The sequence below is a fragment of the Eupeodes corollae genome, chromosome 3, assembly GCF_945859685.1.
Source record: "Eupeodes corollae chromosome 3, idEupCoro1.1, whole genome shotgun sequence".
Classification (NCBI taxonomy): Eukaryota; Metazoa; Arthropoda; class Insecta; order Diptera; family Syrphidae; genus Eupeodes; species Eupeodes corollae.
Genome location: NC_079149.1, coordinates 42283484 through 42301495, shown reverse-complemented (window position 1 = coordinate 42301495; position 18012 = coordinate 42283484). Strand labels below are relative to the sequence as shown.

Sequence of the window (18012 nt, the reverse complement as noted above, 5' to 3'; positions counted from 1 at the left end):
GTCTTAGTCTTAGTCTTAGTCTTAGTCTTAGTCTTAGTCTTAGTCTTAGTCTTAGTCTTAGTCTTAGTCTTAGTCTTAGTCTTAATCTTATTTTGAACCAGGTACATAACACGGGAAAGAATTTTCGCCACAGAACAGCGTTTGTACAAAAACTTGTCGAAAATGTGGTTTTTATTTCGTTGATGGTTTCATTTATAGTTGGAAAACCAATTGATAAAAAATGAGTTTATTAAAGATCATAAAGTGCTATAGCCTTAAGTTCAATAAGACTTTCTATTGAACAAATTGTTTTGTTTTGAATTTCGTTGTAAATGAAGTAGATTTTTGAAAGTTTCAAAATTTCTTCTTTGCCAAATATGTCACTTCCCAAATTTTTTTAAACAAAAACATATTTTTAATTTTCACGCTACATTTGACGACTTTTTGTAGCTTCTACTTTTTTTGAAGTTTTGCCTCCCTAGTAATGAAAGGTACAACTGATCATGAATGTAAGTTTCTTACCCTTTAACCTTTTAGACCCTGTTTATTGTTACTTTTTTCTTTAATACAATTTTAAGGTAATAAGAAACTTATAAAAGTTGGCAACTATGCAATGACAGGACGTGTTCTTGGAAAAGGCCATTTTGCACGAGTCCAAGAAGCAAATCACATCCATCTTAATGTCAAGGTGAGTGTTAAAAGCATTCAAACGTTAAATTAAACCCAACCCTGATCCCCATATTGCAAAACAATATAATTAACATTATTTTCTAATTCAAATGGTGCTTCGCAAAGTCAAGCCAAACCAAGCCAAGACCCCTCTCTATCTCGAAATAATACGAATCGACTACCTATGTTATGTAGCAGGTAATAATTGTTATGGTATTGAAAAAGATTCTAATGACAGCTCTCAAGTGTCAGAATCAGAATCCAATCGAGACTTCAAGGTCAATCGAATCGAAGATGATGACGATCTGTGTTAGAGAGAAGACATCATGGTATATAAGATAAAATCGTGACTACCTTGACTTTTGAAGTCGTATATTTGCAGTCGATTTCTTAAGGTTGATCGCCGTCATCGCCGCCGTTGCTGCGGCCTGTGTGTACGACTTTTCAATTTTGATTTTACTCTCCACTCCCTATTTTGATCAATTTGCACGCTGACGATTCAGAGAGTATTCGGAGGTATACTACGTTTTTAGGCGTCCGTCATCGTCATCGCTTGCCGTCAATTGTCCAACTTAAGCTGATTACCGATTTGTTTCGATCATTGCACAGATAATGGGTAATCTGGCTTGTATATGAATGTACAACGGCGGCTAGCCGGACAATATCGCTACAAGATCCATAATTGTCGATAATTGCACAATTCGATTTTTGAAAGAATTGCAACAAAGCAATTCGAGGCGGCCGCGGTGGCTGTGGTCGGTGGCAAACGGTGGTGGCGGGTGGCGCAGTCATTTCGTCAGTCGTCAGTGTAGACTCAGGTATGATACTTCAAAACTTTTGCAGGGACCGGGACAAGAACATATAATGAACGAACACGAATATCAATTACTCGATTGATCTTATTTGATTGAGAGTTAGTCAGACAGCGACTGGCGGTCTGAGTAATCCCAATCTCGAGCCCAATCCCAATCCAAACCACTTCTCGCCACAAGTACTCGTCGTAAGGTATGCCTACAATCTTATAAAAAGCTGCAAAGGGGATTATCTTTATCTTGTAGTGCTCAGTCTGTCTGCCTCTTGACTGGATGGAGATGGAGATTTGTTTTATTTGACTTTTGTGTGATCGATCAATTGCTTGTCATGGTGGTGCTTGGAACTTGCAACTTTTGCAGGTGGTTTATTTGTGTTTCTACTTGGCAATTCCATGCGCAGTAATTTGTTACAGCAAAACGATTTTGAATCGATTCGGTATGTCTCTTGCGGTTAATATCGTATCGTATCGTATCGTATAAGTTCATTATTTAGTCGATGTCGATGGTGTTTTCTTTTGTAAATTGTAATTAGATGTGAGAATTAGATAGCGAGGCACCTATCCTATAGAAATGTATTATTTCAAATATAGTAATAGAGGAAATGTCAAAGCAATTTTACCATATTTGTTGAGTATTAAGATTAATTCATATAATACCTGTGGAGGCTTGGGGATTGGATTAAGCACAGGCCATAAGTTGTTGCGTTTAATAGACAGTTGATTATATGGTAATTACAAGAAAGATTAAATGCTTTGGGTGAAATATTTTTTTTTTAATGAAGTCTTTTCTTTTTAATACGCAATTATAGTCATGATGACATAAGGCCCCATTATTAATTTTTGGAATTTCTCGGCAGCAAAGAGTAAAAATTCCACCCAGTTGAGTTTAAATTACAGTCGACACCGCTTAAAAAAAATATATACATATTTCTTTCCATTATTAATATTTTAAACTAAGATCTTTCTTTTTTATATCGATTCAAGGCCTGAATGTGCCAGTTAAAGCTATCATTCGTTTTCCTGATTAAATATTTTGTTTCGAGATTTAAAAATGGTTAAGAAAGTCAAGCTTGTTATATTTGATATCAAAATAAAGGTATCAGATTTTTTCTTTTATTTAATTTGTATAAAACTATAATGAAATCGTTTTCAATGAATAGCTGATTTTTTTAATTTCATAGCTAGGAACAAAATCGTTTCACTGAAAGCGTTCCATTTCCTGTGTATTTCCACCTGTCAGTTTTCCTTCTAATGATCAATTCTAAGATCAAATGCCCTAAAGGCCGTTTAGTTGTCATTGGTTTCCGTTATTGGGATTTTTTGACAGTTTTCATTGATAAATTGGACAAACATTTCCTGATTAGAATTAAGCATTTGATGTTAGAATTGATCATTGAAAGTAAAATTGACAGATGGGAATAAAAGGAAAACGAAACGCTTTAAGTGGAATTATTTTTTATTCCAAAACGTTAAATCAACAATCAGCTGTTCAATGAAAACGATTTGAATTATTTAAACTATTTTTTGGTAAGAAAATCTACAAAGCATTAGATATCAGATTGTTGACAACAAAATTTGTACTGTTTTGCATAAACAGGGCCGGATTCGATTCTTGTCACTACTAAGGCATAACACTAGTAGTGGCGTGTATCGAATAGCATTCTGTGGTTCAACTCAGTGATATTTTTTTCAAAGTCTTTGTCTGTTTTGGTTTTAATTTGCAATGGCTGGAAATTTCAGCGTAGATTATTGTAATATTCGTGGGCTTAGAGCGAATTTTCTTTCCGTGTACTCCCAAACTGCTTTTAACAATCCAGCTGTATTGGCATTGAGTGAAACCCAAATGGGTGAGGATTCCGATCCCACTGAATTCTTTTTTCAAGGGTATAACTTGGTGCCATTATTCTTTTAGACAGAGTGTCAACTTCTCGTGAATTTGATGCTTTGTCTGATTCCATTTAAAGAATTGTTTCGTCCTATCCTCGCACTGAAATCGTTGTGACGGGCGATTTCAATGTACACAATTCTTTATGGCTTCAACATTCGGGCCAGTCAACACCAGAAGGAGTGTGTGCTGAGATCTTCGCTGAGTTAAACCACCTAACTCAGCTAGTCAACGAGCCTACTCTAATATCGGACGTGGTAGGTCGAGCAAAAAACACTTTGACTTGTTTCTTACTTCTGACTCTAGTAAGTACACTATTAGTGTTCTATCTCCTCGAGGCACATCTGACCATTGTGTCATATCAGCAAATTCCTCGTGCCAAAACTGTTCAGTTAAAGAAAGAGCTTTTAAGAGAACCGTTTGGAAATACGAGAAAGCCAATTGGGACGGTCTCAATAATTATTTTAGGATGTTTAACTGGTCACTATGCTTCCTCGGAAGTGACGTTGACGCCAGCGCTGATATGATAACAAGTTTAATTCTCCTGTTAATGAAAACTTTTATACCGAACAGGGTTAAAAGTATCAGACTCAAGGAAAACGCATGGTTTGATGCGAGCTGTAAAGAGGTTATTAGGGCCAAAGAGGTAAGTTTCCGTTGCCATAAAGCCAATCGTACTGAGGAAAAGCCGGAAAAAGTTTAAACAAGACATTAAGGCATGCAACGCCCAAATTCGACGGACCAAATTTTTACATGACCAAAATTTACGGCAAAAAATACTGCAATGTCCCAAAGGCAGTACAAATTTTTGGTCATTTGTATAAAATATGAGGAATTCTTCCTCGGTTCCTACGCTTGTTGTGAATGACATTCTATTTGTTAGCTCTTTAGAGAAAGCAAATCTCTTTGCTCGCCACCAATACAATGCTGCCAGTGAGTGTTATGACTCCGCCTGTACTTAAGCGAGTTAGTGATTCTATGGGACCAATCTTTTTTCGCACTCGTACTGTAGCAAGAGTCCTAAAAGATCTTAACATACATAAATCTGCTGGTCCGGATGGTATCCCAGCTATTGTTCTGAAGAGGTGTTCTTCAACGCTGGAAAAACCACTGCGTAAGCTTTTTCATCTGTCCTACTCCTCAGGTCTCGTTCCGAGTGGATGGAAAACCGCATTTGTCCAGCCTATTCCCAAAAAAGGCGAATCTTCCTCACCTTCGAATTATCGACCGATTGCACTTACGTCCCTCCTTTCCAAGGTCATGGAAACGCTGATTAATTATCAGCTCAAGAAATATCTTGAAGAACGGAAGCTTCTTAATGACCGACAGTATGGCTTTCGTAGCAATAGGTCCACTGGTGATCTCATGGTTCATCTCACCGAACAGTGGAACAAATCTTTACATAGTTTTGGAGAAAGTAAGATTATTGCACTAGATATTTCAAAAGCATTTGATAGGGTTTGGCATCAGGCTCTCTTATCGAAAATGCGTGCTTTCGGTTTGCATGAATCCCTCCTTCATTGGATTAGTAATTACCTTTCGAACCGTTCAATACAAGTTGTATTGGATGGATTCAAGTCTGAAAACCACAAAATAAATGCTGGTGTGCCCCAGGGCTCTGTTCTATCTCCAACACTCTTTCTCATTTTTATTAATGATCTCCTGTCTGCAACATCTAATCCAATACATTGTTTCGCTGACGATAGTACTCTTAGATTTTTATATTCGTTTTCAGATTCACACCCCTATTCTTCGGATGTGAAACTGCTAAAACAAAATATGATAAGCTCATTAAATTCCGACCTAAATAGCATTGTACAATGGGGAATAAGAAACCGCGTGGAAGCATTACTTCGAAAACGCAATGCTGTCTTGTATCGTTAAAGCGAGATATTCCCCATTTCCATTACCCATAAATGGCACTTGCATCAAGGAAACTGAACAACTCGATATTCTCGGTATGTGTATCACCAACCACCTTTTGTGGTGGTCCAAAAATATATTCTAGTTCATACTTTAAGAAACAAGTTATTTAAAGTCGATATCTCTCCTGGTTTTGAAATACGTTTGAATGATAGAAAAAAGAATAATGAACGTTAGGAAGTTGGCACCTAAATGACAGACATCTTTTTTTAAGCTTTGTTATCTACTAAGTCAAATATAAGTTGATGTTGAATTGGGCGAATAAAGCGGTTGTTGCCATGATATTCTAGTACTGTGGTCATCTTGAAAATTTTCTCGACTTTAAGTACTCGGAATTTGTTTTCAGTTTGCTGTCTGTTATTTTTTTGTTTTATTCTTCGAGCTGAATTTAGAAGTTTTTGAAGCTTCTGTATGTGTGTTGGTGCTTTGTTTCCCCAAGCGACTATGACATATCTCAGCTTTGACTCTACCAAGCGTATAAATTTGTCTCAGAACATCCTCAGTAGTATGGTACTTTAAATGAGAAAGTGCGTGGAGACTCTTCTTTAGATCAGTACGTAGCTGTCTATATGTTTGTCTCAAAGGAAATGGCAATTAATAACAACTCTAAGATATCTATAGAGTTCAACAACTTCAATACATGTTGTGGGCGTGATTGGATAGAGATCATTCCTGAAATATATTGGTTTGTCTGTTTTTTTAACATGTGGACTTCGGACATGCATAAGTTTAGTCTTAGAAACATTTATTACCAATCCGTTATCGTGACACCATCGAACAGCAGCATCGAATTCGTTTCGCTTTATCATTGTGGCCGATTTCAGAGACCTACCGCAAACAACAATTGCAGTGTCATCAGCGAAAGCAAACGGGATACTTAACTTGAAAACACTAAGAAGCTCGTTGGTATAAAGGATGAACATAAGCGGTCCCGAATTAGATCCTTGTGGAACTCAATATTCGACATTCTTTTCTTCACTGTTAAAATCTTTTATTTTGACGGAGAACTTTCGATTGTGAAGATAGTCCGAAATTCAATCAGCCAACCTTCCTCCTATTCCTATTCTCACTAACGCTTCCAAAAGTTTCGAATGGTTGAGTGTATCAAAAGCTTTGCTGAAATCCATAAACAGTACAAGTACATTATGCCCCAAATATAAGCTCTCGTTTATACAGTCAGCAAATTCAGAGAGCAGTTGTCCTGTATTTTTGCTCTTTTGAAACCCGTACTCACTTTTGTTAATAAGTAAATGCTTTTTGATGAAACTTTGCAATCTGTTAACAACTATTCCTTCAAGACATTTTTCGAGGACAGGAGTATTGAAATCGGTCTAATTTGTCAGTTGGTTCTTCAATAAACTTTTGTAGATCGGTCTTACAACAGCAGTTTTAAGATGTTTAGGTATTTTTGCATCGGTTAGGCTTAGATTTATTATTTTGCACAATATTGGAGAAAATATTGTGCAATATAATAATATCAATATTTATACCTCTCATAACAAAATATATTCTTCATTTCTCTTCATTTCTTTTAAATCATTACCAAGTTCAAAATCGTCCCTTCTTTTCAAGGCCAAGGAAACGCTGACTAATTATCAGTTTAAGAAATATCTGGAAGATCAATGGCTTTTTTATGACCGGTAATACGGCTTTCGTAGCAATAGGTCCACTAGTGATGTGAAGGTTTATCTCACCGATTAAATTAAATTAAAAGGTTATTGCATTTGATATTTTTCAAGGCACTTCATAGAGTTTGGCATCGAGCATTTGATATGTAAATAAATCTTTTCTTTGTTAGGTTAGACATTACGTTTTGCGCCGTTCATTTAATGTTGCACTGGATGGCTTCAAATCTTATATTTACGAAATAAACTCTGGTGTGCCACAAGGCTCTGTTTTGTCTCCCACACTCTTTCTTATTTGCATAAATGATCTTTTGTCTTAAAATTCTAACCTACTAAACTTTTCCTTAAACTGGAAGGTCTGGATAGAGATCGCTGTTTCCTATATACAAAGAGGTATTTAAATGGCTCAAGCTTTTGTTTTCTCTCTACAGTCACATAGTTGGATGCCAAAATGTCTTAATGGTTATATAACATTGGGTTGTTCTGAATAGAAACAAAAAATTAGGTGGCAAATCAAACCTTAGGGAACTATTACCTAGTGCCTTACAAATCTCAATCATACCTGTTTACGAACCATGTCACAGATAGATGGGACCTACAATTTGTATACCAAATCCGAACGGCCAAGAATTACTCTTGCAGGATTTGTCAATTCTTCGCAAGAGACAGTACATGTGAAAAACACAAACTTCTATACAACATTAACTCTTCTTTTTCTTGAGCCGAGACGTTCTTCTTCCATTTATCGAAAGTTTTTCCAAGATATTTCGCGGTATTGGAGTACGCCATTATGTACAGTTTAAAGAAATTGGAACACTATTTAAGTTTTAGTTTGTAAGGTTTAAATATTGATGTCCACTGGAATAAGGTTGGCCCTAGAATTCTTTCTTGTGGTACACCAAATTCAATATTCTCTAGCTCGAAGTTATTTTGGTTACTTGGTTCATAACGCACGATATCATTAGTTCGTATTCTGTAGAGATATCAAGGGATGTTCACTTCTTCAGTTTGACAAATCAAAACTTTCCAATGTGAAGTTAATAAAAAACCGTGATAAACCGTCAAACTTATTTGAATACTTATATAAATGTATAAAGTCACACAATTTTCTAACTGAATTCTTCATTAATTTGAAAACTTTCAAAACATCAGACACATTACATCAAGATTTAAGTTTTTTTTATTTTTCGAAGAAAAAGATTCTCTTTCAAAACAACAAATAACTTTCTTAAACCATATACTCCAACCTCTAATCCTTCAGAGCATTGTCCTCTTAATTTGCCTTAATCTGTTGTTAAGTGTGAAACACAATATACAAACAATTTCTGTCGTCGAAATGACTTTTGCATTTGGGAAGATCTTTCGTTGTTGTCCTTTTCAAAAAAGATTCCTTCTTTCCCCAAAAGAAAACAATGACAATAATAGCACAACACAGCGCAACCAACTATCTTCCATATGAACAATATAGTCGTACAATATACAGTCCTATATAGGATAAAGTTTTATAGGAAGCATCAAAAAATAAATTCCCAGACAAGGAAGATGGATATTTTTCCAAAAGACCGACCATTTTGTACGTACACAAAATAATTTGTTTGTTTGCATGTAATCAAGTGTGACTGCTGGACGACACTTACTCTCTTCAATTTTAGACAGGAGGCAACCGAGCCGGAGGAGCCTGACTAAAGCATACGCCATACTTATACCTTTGTACATATGTATAGAAAGCAAAAGGCATTGATATGTCTTCCTTTGGCTAAGCAATTAATCACATCAAGTCAAGATGTGCTTTTGCTCTTCCTCGTCTTTTATATATGTATGAAAAATGTTTGTAGGTTGCAAGAGAGAAGGCCAAGAACTTATAAGAAATATTAATACTCGATTCGAGGAAGCTGTCCTTTGGGCCCATTGAATTCTTTCACTTAGTCCTGAATTATAGCACTTTTCCTCATAAGCTTCAGCTTTTTGAAGACCAGAACAAAAATATACGAACTCAACTTCTAGCCCACTCCGTCCATATACCACCACCATGCATATTGGAATGTAAGTGGTGTGGTATGTTGCTGATGGAAGAAGAAGAAGAAGTGCAACTCCACAGGATTCTGTCTTCTCCTTTGGGGCTGCTCTCAAACCACACCGCAGGAGCTCCTCAGGAAACATTTGTTATTTTTATTGCATATATAGCGGTATCTTAAGGCGATTTCATTGGCATTGTGCTATTATACGGTCGATGGAGTCTTTTATATAACTTCGTGTATTGTGTGTGTGGTACGAGGACGAGTATGTCCCTTTTGGTTTACATGGGATAATAATTTCGCATATTTCTTGGTGAGTTAGCCAAATAAATTTCATTTCCGACCCGGAATTCGGATTTATATTGGCTATATGTGTGTCCTCCGACTTGTTCTACAGAAGATGAAAATATGAAGTAAAGGTTTTCTCTTGGTCTCTGCCCGTGTTATTATTAAGTGCTCGGTATATGGGAGCTACTTTATCGATACATACAGTTATTTACGGTCTATTGCGTTCAATATTGTTGCAGGACAATTTTATTTTGATGCATGACTCATGGGTGGTCCGAGAGAAAGCTTTATATGATACAGTTTACTTTTAACAATGTATTTAATTGAACAAAAAAAAGCAATTTGCCGAAGAATTAAATACCTTTTGTATGACTTTTCGATGACGAATTTGCTTTTTGATTTTATTCAAGAAATTCCACTACGAAATTGGAATGACTATGCATGAATGAACCGTTTTGGTGCATAATTACTTCAATTTAGATTTTACTTGACAAAAGTTAATTGGACTGACTTGGTAGCAATTCAAACAAAGTAAAAAATTGGTAATAAGGACAGTGGAAAAAAATACATGGTCCAAATAATTTTTTTTAAGAGAAGAGGAATTGGAAACGCATTATTGAACTTTAGCGATAGCTGCTGATAGTCTCGCAAACTTTTATTTCTGAAGGTATATCCAGACCAAAACAAAAACACTTAAAAAACATTCAAAAATTACTTACTTACTTACTTACTTACTTACTTACTAGGGCCTCACCCAGCAAACTTCTCCATCTAGCTCGGTCCCTCTGTAGATGTCTCCAGTTTCGTGATCCAAGTTGGGTGAGGTCACCTTCCACTTGTGCGCGCCACCTGATCCGCGGTCTTCCTCTACTGCGCTGTCCTCTGGGTCTGGATTAGAAGGCTTTTCGGCAGGAGCATTGGTTTCCATGCGCTCTACGTGACCCAGCCATCTTAGTCGTTGAACTTTTACGGGACCGTAGATCACACAAGGAACTTTTCTCTTGAAACGACCCAATGTGCTTTCTTCCGCTTTTGCCATACTCCATGCTTCTGCAACGTATAGTAGGACGCGAATGATAAGGGTCTTATATAGCAACACTTTGGTTCCTCGAGAGAGAACTTTACGACTCAATTGCTTTCTTAGTCCAAAGAAACAGCGGTTAGCAAGAGTTATTCTGCGTTTGATCTCAGCGCTGGTGTTGTTTTCTGCGTTTATAGCGGAGCCTAGGTAAACGAAGTCCTTGACTACATCAAAGTTACGTCTGTCGATGGTCACGTTTTGACCAAGACGTTGTATGTCCTTTCTTGACGACAGCTTGTACTTTGTGTTGCCTCACTAACCGTTAAACCCATTTTTGCAGCCTCTGCCTCAATACTCACAAAAGCCCCATTGATATCAAGCTGAGTTCTTCCAATTATGTCGATGTCATCAGCATATGGTAGTTATTGGACAGACTTTTGAAGCATAGTGCCTCTAGTGTTGACGTGTAAGCTCTGCACTATTCTTTCAAGCACGATGTTAAAAAAAATCGCATGACAGCGCATCACCTTGTCTAAAACATTTTTTGACATCGTAGTGTAAATATTTGATCGATTGTGGACTTTCCTGGTCTAAAACCCCACTGTTAAGGACCTATCAGGTTGTTGGCGATGGGCTTTAGTCACATATCCGAATTGCTACCTTGACTATAACGAGGTAGTGGTCCGAGTCAATGTTAGCTCTTCGGAAAGTTCGTACATCCATGATGCTGGGAGCGTGTCTGGCGTCGATTGCAATATGGTCAATCTGGTTGACGGTAGATTGGTCTGGAGAAGTCCAAGTTTCTTTGTGGATGTTGAGGTGTAGAAAACGCGTACTGGCTACCATGATGTTTCGCCCCGCAGCAAAATCTATGAGCCTGAATCCGTTGTCGGAAGTGTTGTCGTGCAGATTGTTCTTCCCGATTATTCCACTAAAGATGTCTTCCATTCCTAGCTTGGCATTAAAATCGCCCAGGACTATTTGTATTGTTTTGTCTAGGAGCTCGAAGAACATATCTTTGGTGTTGTCGTCTTTCTCTTCTGGGGGCGCGTGCGCGCATATCAGGCTAATGTTGCTGAATTTAGCCTTGATGCGTATGGTCATGAGGCGCTCATTGATGCACCTATAGCTCAAGACTTCTTGCCTAAGTCTGGCTCCAATGACGAAGCCGCATCCAAATAAGCGCTGTTAATTTTTGTGGTAGCAGTCACCATAGTAAATATCGCAGTTTTTCATCCTCCTTTTGCCCAATCCATCCCATCGTATTTCCTGGATGGCGGTGATATCTGCTTTATAGCTAATTCTTCGTCCGAAATATCATAACTTCTGTAAATGAACTGACAGATTCCAATTTTCACAGTATGTCTTCAGTCTGTTCAGTATACGCTGCATTCTTCCACCGATTCAGATGAAAAACAATATCATCCGAAAATATCAGTCCTGGTATCAAAGTACTTCCAATTAGTATTTAATATCTATTTATATAAAAGTTGAAAATTAAAAAAAGCGCGTATACGCCCAAGTGAACCCTTTTGATGCAAGTACTGTTCAAAACGGCCGGCGTGGCAATTTATGAATGTATTTAAAAGTTCTTTATGATTAGAATTCCTAATGGTACTTACGGAAAAGGTTCAATTATAAAGCTGAATGTCTTAAACTGTTAATTTCCAAATACTGTCAATTGAAATCTGTTGCCTCACTACAGCTTATTAAATAGTCTTACAACATTTTCCTTTACCAACCATAAAATTTTGACTTACAAAACGTTAATCATACAGTATTTTCTACATACAGAATTTTGGAATACGTTGTTTTTGACCTACAATATTTTGAGTTAAGTTAAATGATCCATACAGTCTTTGGACTGCATCATCTTTTTCTAAAGCCTTTATACTTTATAAGTTTGAATTTCGATTAGATTGGTTTTTATTTTGATAAAGTTAATTACAAGTTTTTATAAAGCTTACAAACAAAAAAAAAACAAAAATCATGGCTTTACTGCCGTCTGCCTAGTTGACAAATCATAAAAAAGATAACATAGCTCAATAATGTATTTAAAAACTTTCATTTATAATTCTAGCTTTATAGAGAAGAGCTAGCCTGCAGAATTGATATAATTGTTTAACTTCCATATTTTTAAGAAAGAGTATAACTTGATTTTGCGTCAGTATTTCGCTACCAAAAATATATATTTCTTTAAGAACTGGACATTTTATAAAAAAAAGTGTTAAATATCCTGTCTTTCCTTAAAATTGCATAATAAGTATAGAATTGGTAAGGCTTCTCTATAAGGTATTAAATTCAGCTGCATAACTTCAACTCTGAATTTAGCCGTCATTGAAATTTCGACAATGCTATTATCGTCCCTAAAATAATTCCTCTCTTCCAAGTTTTGATTAAGTTGACAGAAGAGCTGCCTGTATATAGATCCTGTGGCGACATTCAAGTATTTGTCTCGTTGTTTTATGTCCACTGCGGAAATGAGCTGGTATAAAGAAGCTTTCAAATCATCCTGATTATTACACAAAAGGTTAAGTTCCATTCCACATTCTCTTTCCAAATCCAGTCATCACACCAACTTGTTTAGGTTCGTATTACTTGAAGCGCTGCTATCTTTGGAGGCCTATTATTGCTCATCTTCATTACTCTCAAGATGTAATCGACTTGCATTTTTAGGGTTCGTATGTATGTAGAAGATAATCCTGATTCCAACATAATAACATCTAAAAATTCGCTTAATATATCTTTAACTTACTTTTTTAAGTTGCACTAATAACACCTTTGGCCTTAGCTAGTTTCTCTCTAAGATTAATTTTCATCCTCAAATTTTTCGTAAAGTAAGTAAACTCTAAGGTATTCGAATTCCGTGACAACTTCAATGACCTCTCCATTTTAGAACCATTTTCTTTCGCTGAATTGCCACCTCCTCGTCGTTTAAAAATCAAAATTTTGGACTTATTAAAATTCACCACAAAGAACAATGTCGTCCGCAAATAGCAATTCTTTTATTATTAGTCCCCCGAAGTCTATGCCACCTGGTAAGAGGTCTGTAAGATCTTCAATTCCATACCTTAGCAATTGTATCGGTAATTCGATTCTGAATAACTCTCCTGAACTTCCATGACATTCCGTTACTATACAGCTTGTAGATAAGCGCAGATTTAAAGTCAACGAAAAACTTATATAGCTTCTTGTCCTTATTGAGGAATGTTTCTGAGATACATTTAAGGGTAAAAATTTGGTCAACCGTCGAATAATCTGTCTTAAAGCCTGCTTGAACCTGCTTTAAGAGCTTGTTGTCTTCTAGGGCAACGGCCACGGGTCACTGATAAAGCTTCGGTTCCCATCGATCACCGAAATGAAGCATCATTGAGCGTTATTAGTAGAAAGACCGCGTGCTGTTGTAATGTATTCTTTCTTTCTGTCTGTTGTTCTTTCTCTTCTGTCCTTCTGTCTTGTATTAATGTCTTGTGTTGTTATCACCCTACATAGTCTAGTCGCTCAAGGTGCTGTGTTCTCTGCTCTGTACATTAATGTGCAGTCTTTTATCCATTTATTAAAACGTTTTTGCAAGACCAGCGTATAAGGATATTCCTCTATAATTAAACACCTCGGCCAACCTCCCTTTCTTATGAATCGGGAAAATGATGGACTCCTTGAATTCTAGAGGTATCATTTTTATTTCCATGACATTATTATGTTTAGTTGTCAGTCGATTGATTAGCTCTGCTGTGCCATACTTATGAAATTCTAATGGTATGCTATTTGGTCATCATGCTATCCCATCTTTAAGTTCCATTACAGTTGAAATCGCTCATTTGTGCCTTATTGCAGCATCAAGAGTTTCATTTTTAAAACCCGGAGTAGCGTATTGAATAATAAGTTTCCCTTCTGTTGGATTCAACAAACTCTGAAAGTAATCTGCAAGCTGGTCAGAACCTATACTAAAATGGATTGAAAACTTTTTTCCGTTCAGCTGCTTTGCAGGTTTCAAAACTCCTTTCCGATTTTACAAGACGCTAATCTCTTGGATTCAGCATCGAAGAATGCTGCCTTCTTTAGCTTACATATTACATTGAAAGATCTATTAGTAAACAAATATTGATTTTTGAAGTAGCCATCATTCGAATATCTGTATGCTCTATGCCAGCTAAACGATAATTCCCGTGCCTTTCTACAGTCTACATCAAACCATGGCTCTATGAAGTTCTCCCGGGCTTTGCTGTTGTCAGCTACAGTAGATACGACTTTTATCCAGCTTGGAAAGATCACAATCTCAGCAGTGAGATATCAAGCCTTGCTTGTTATTTCATCTCGTTTACCGCTTTCCATTTCAGTTTCGTTAGGGAATTTATAACCTTGGACTCTGGAAATCAGTCCGAACGTTATAATCATTGGAAAGTAGTCTGAATACTGTACATGTACAGTCTCTATTTTCATGTCAATCATATGCTCATTCCATTCGTAGCCTACGAGACTGAAGTCTATCACACAGCTTCCCTGACCACTGGCAAAAGTTAATTGACCTTCCATATTTGACAAGCTTGTACCAGTTTCTATTCTTAACCCGTACGAGTTACACAGGTCAATAAGTTTGAAGCCTTATTGTATTAAAGTTTGATTTAAGATGAAGAATTATTGTTTTTCCAGCGAACAAAGGTTACAAAGTTTCTTTAATACTATTTCGTTGAAGCATTCTCGTTACTTGTGCATTATTTGTTCTTAAACTATTATTATAGACTTTCGTCAGCCTTGGGAATTAAGTTTACAGTAGCAAAGCGCAGCTCTATTTACCTATTAAATAGTTTATTTAAGTTCTAGGAATCGCATAGTCAATATCCTTAACTATAGATCAACCAATGATATTATGTTAACCTACTACACATTTCGTCACAAACATGTTCTCATTAATTAAATCTTAATTGAAATTCCTATCTTGCTCAACTCATGTGCGAGTTGACCAAATCATGGCCATCATGACAAGACAAAAAAAAAATAATTGTCTCTTGGCTTCATCATGCGTTCGTCGATGTTCGATGTCAACGTACGTCGTCGGTCGTCGGTCGTCGCGCCATCATTATCGGTTGAACGACTGCTTTTTGGCAGCGTCGCATCGGTTAATGTTGATGTTGTTGAAACTATTATCGGATTTACTTCCACTATATTGGCACATACTTGTTCCTAAATACACGACTTCTGTACAGATCAAAAGAGGAACAAGAAACCTTCCGTTCAGATGAGGACCTATGTATATGCGTTGCGTTACGTACGTATACGTACATATTTTGGTACCACCTTAATTCACTCATTCACTCTACCAATGGCCAGGCCACATGTGAAGTGGTCTGCTGTAGATGCAACATCAGCAACTGCAGTAGCAGCAACATCAAGTTTTTCTGTATGCTGCCGATGTTATAGCTTTAATATGCTGCAACGAGTTTTCCGATGCGAAACATTGAATTGTTATTATACGATGGAATCTATACGTTTGTACATCATGCTCTCCCAGCCTCACGTGGTCCCTTGTCAGTTCCTCAATGCGTCTCGTCCACCTCTTCCCCGGCTGCTCTAGTGCCTCCACATTGATGGGCATTGTGCATGTTGGTTAAATATCCGTCTATTTTATAATCTCCCTCTTCTCCGTTCCCACTTTTTTTATCGTCGACGAATGCTTTTGCTTTAACGCTTTGCAGTTGTATAATTGCGATACGTATTGTGAAACATGAAACGACGACGACGAGCGACTACTCCGATGCCAGTACCCAGCATCAACAACAACATGGCGACGACGACGACGATGACTACGGCGACATACAGTCTGGCGGTACGTGACACATATTTTACTGCGCTGCTGATGCTGTACTTGCTCTATGCTGCTTTCCGCCCTTCATCTGCATCGCGGATCACACTGTGTGGTTACAGCCTGGTAACGCTTGGCTGATGGCAACCGGTGATTCTACGCCAATCGGGTTGAGTTAGTGAATAGCATCTAGCATCGTAGCCATTGTAGCTATCGTCGTCATCGTCGACGTTGTTCACGTTAATGTGAGGTTTTTTATGTGTGACTGGTGGAGCTGTGGGGGGACCTTAACATCTCTGATGGTGGCGGTTGCATCGAGATGCTTTTCCCCTCGCGGAATTCGATTGAGGTTTCGAGACTCCACTCGAGTGGGTATGGAAACCATAGCTTCTGGGATATATACTATACATAGGTGGGGGTATTTGGTGTTCAGATATTCAGATATTGCCGTAGTGGGCTCGGGAAACACTTATCTTGGCCGCTTTCAACGAGCACCATTTTGCACTTACACTGAAAAGGGATTGCTAGTGCTGGCTGCATCATAGTGCAGCGCGTTATCACCACATTGTTGGATTCGCGAGCGAGGGCAGCTGCTGGCAGCTGCAAGTCGGCTTCAGCTTTTTGTTGATAAAAAAACGAAGTAAAAACAAAAACAACAAAACTTTTAACGCGATATTTTCTTATTTCGCATTTATATGAGTTTTGTTTTTGTACTTAATTTCCCTCTTTTGGGTAGGAGCTTCATAAGTGGAAGCTAGCAAAATGTGCTGTTTGTGGTGTGGTGAAAGATTATAGAATCGGGGGCATAATGTCAGTTTTGTTTATGGGACGGCTTAAAGATGTGCAACGAAATCAAGTGCACGACAGCTTGAGCTCCATTTCAGTTGTTCCAATTTTTCTTTCTTTTTGCACAAGGATGTATAAAAATATGATGTACACTTTTCTTTTATGGTGAGATGGTACGTGAGACAACCACATTTTGTTCTTAAGGAGTCGAAGTATTTTATGTTCCAACATGAGGAAGGTGCGATATGCAAAACTGGATCTTATGCAACCAAGATGAGGCGATTATATTACGTGCCTTGAAGGTATAAACAAACCATCCTACCAATATAAGCACATACATACTCGTATACGGAGGTAAGGTATAGGAAGTAAAATTTTGTGTAAAAACCTCTTTTGGATTGGATAGAGGAAGACATGTTGAAGGTGAACATCATGACGTGGTCGTAATAGGATTGCAAGGAGATTTTCTTATATAAATTATACTCACCAGAATGTAATTTTCAAAAAGTGCAGCAAGGTTTTTTCCTAGAGGGTTTTTTTTCGAAGGCAATCGTGATGATTTTATATTCTTAAGATAACCTTTCTCCCTTATTTCTTTTAAAGTTCTTCTTCTAGGTCAAAATGCATATGTCTTAAAGTTCCCTTTAATACTTTTTTTATCGATTAAGTAGAAATTCCCTTATAATACTTCAATATTCTCCATACGTAGATATATTTTCCCAACCTAAGGAACCATAAAATTGAGGCACTAAATAAGGTAGCCTTGACTTCTATTGATTCTTCTGAAGATTCCTTTATTCAAAAATGTCTTATCCCAAATTTGATATAATCTTTAGTCGTTCTAAGGCTTCATTTGATTCAAATTATTGTTCTTCAATGCCGAAATGCATTTTTCATAATCAGCAGTTATGAAGGATGGACTTATATTCTCTAATTTTCTTGCCAAAACGAGGGTGATAACTTCAGTGGAATACATGAATCTAATACAAATTTTGGACTTTCAATCCAATATTTTTTAGAGGGAAATTAAACATAAACAAGTCTACAAAAATTCCTTACATTTATTCGGTCACCATAAACATTTACTTACTTAGGTCCTCAGACCTGTTAAGTCTGTTGGGAACCCCTTAAGAGGCATAGGGCTTCCGGAGATGTGTTTCAGCTCCCTCCAACGTTTGCCTAGTTACGCTGATTCCGACTCGATTCCACA

At 37.2% G+C, this 18012-nt stretch overlaps 1 protein-coding gene across 1 annotated transcript in view; it reads left to right on the top strand.

The window, feature by feature from the left end:
• The first annotated feature begins 334 nt into the window (after positions 1-334).
• The window catches only part of LOC129952383 (uncharacterized), a 67855-nt gene continuing 50177 nt past the window's right edge, over positions 335-18012 (top strand). The window contains exons 1-2 of the mRNA XM_056064938.1: positions 335-488; positions 558-667. Of these exons, the coding sequence (XP_055920913.1) occupies positions 464-488; positions 558-667 (135 nt within the window). The 5' untranslated portion in view covers positions 335-463. The remainder of the gene's footprint in view (positions 489-557; positions 668-18012) is intronic.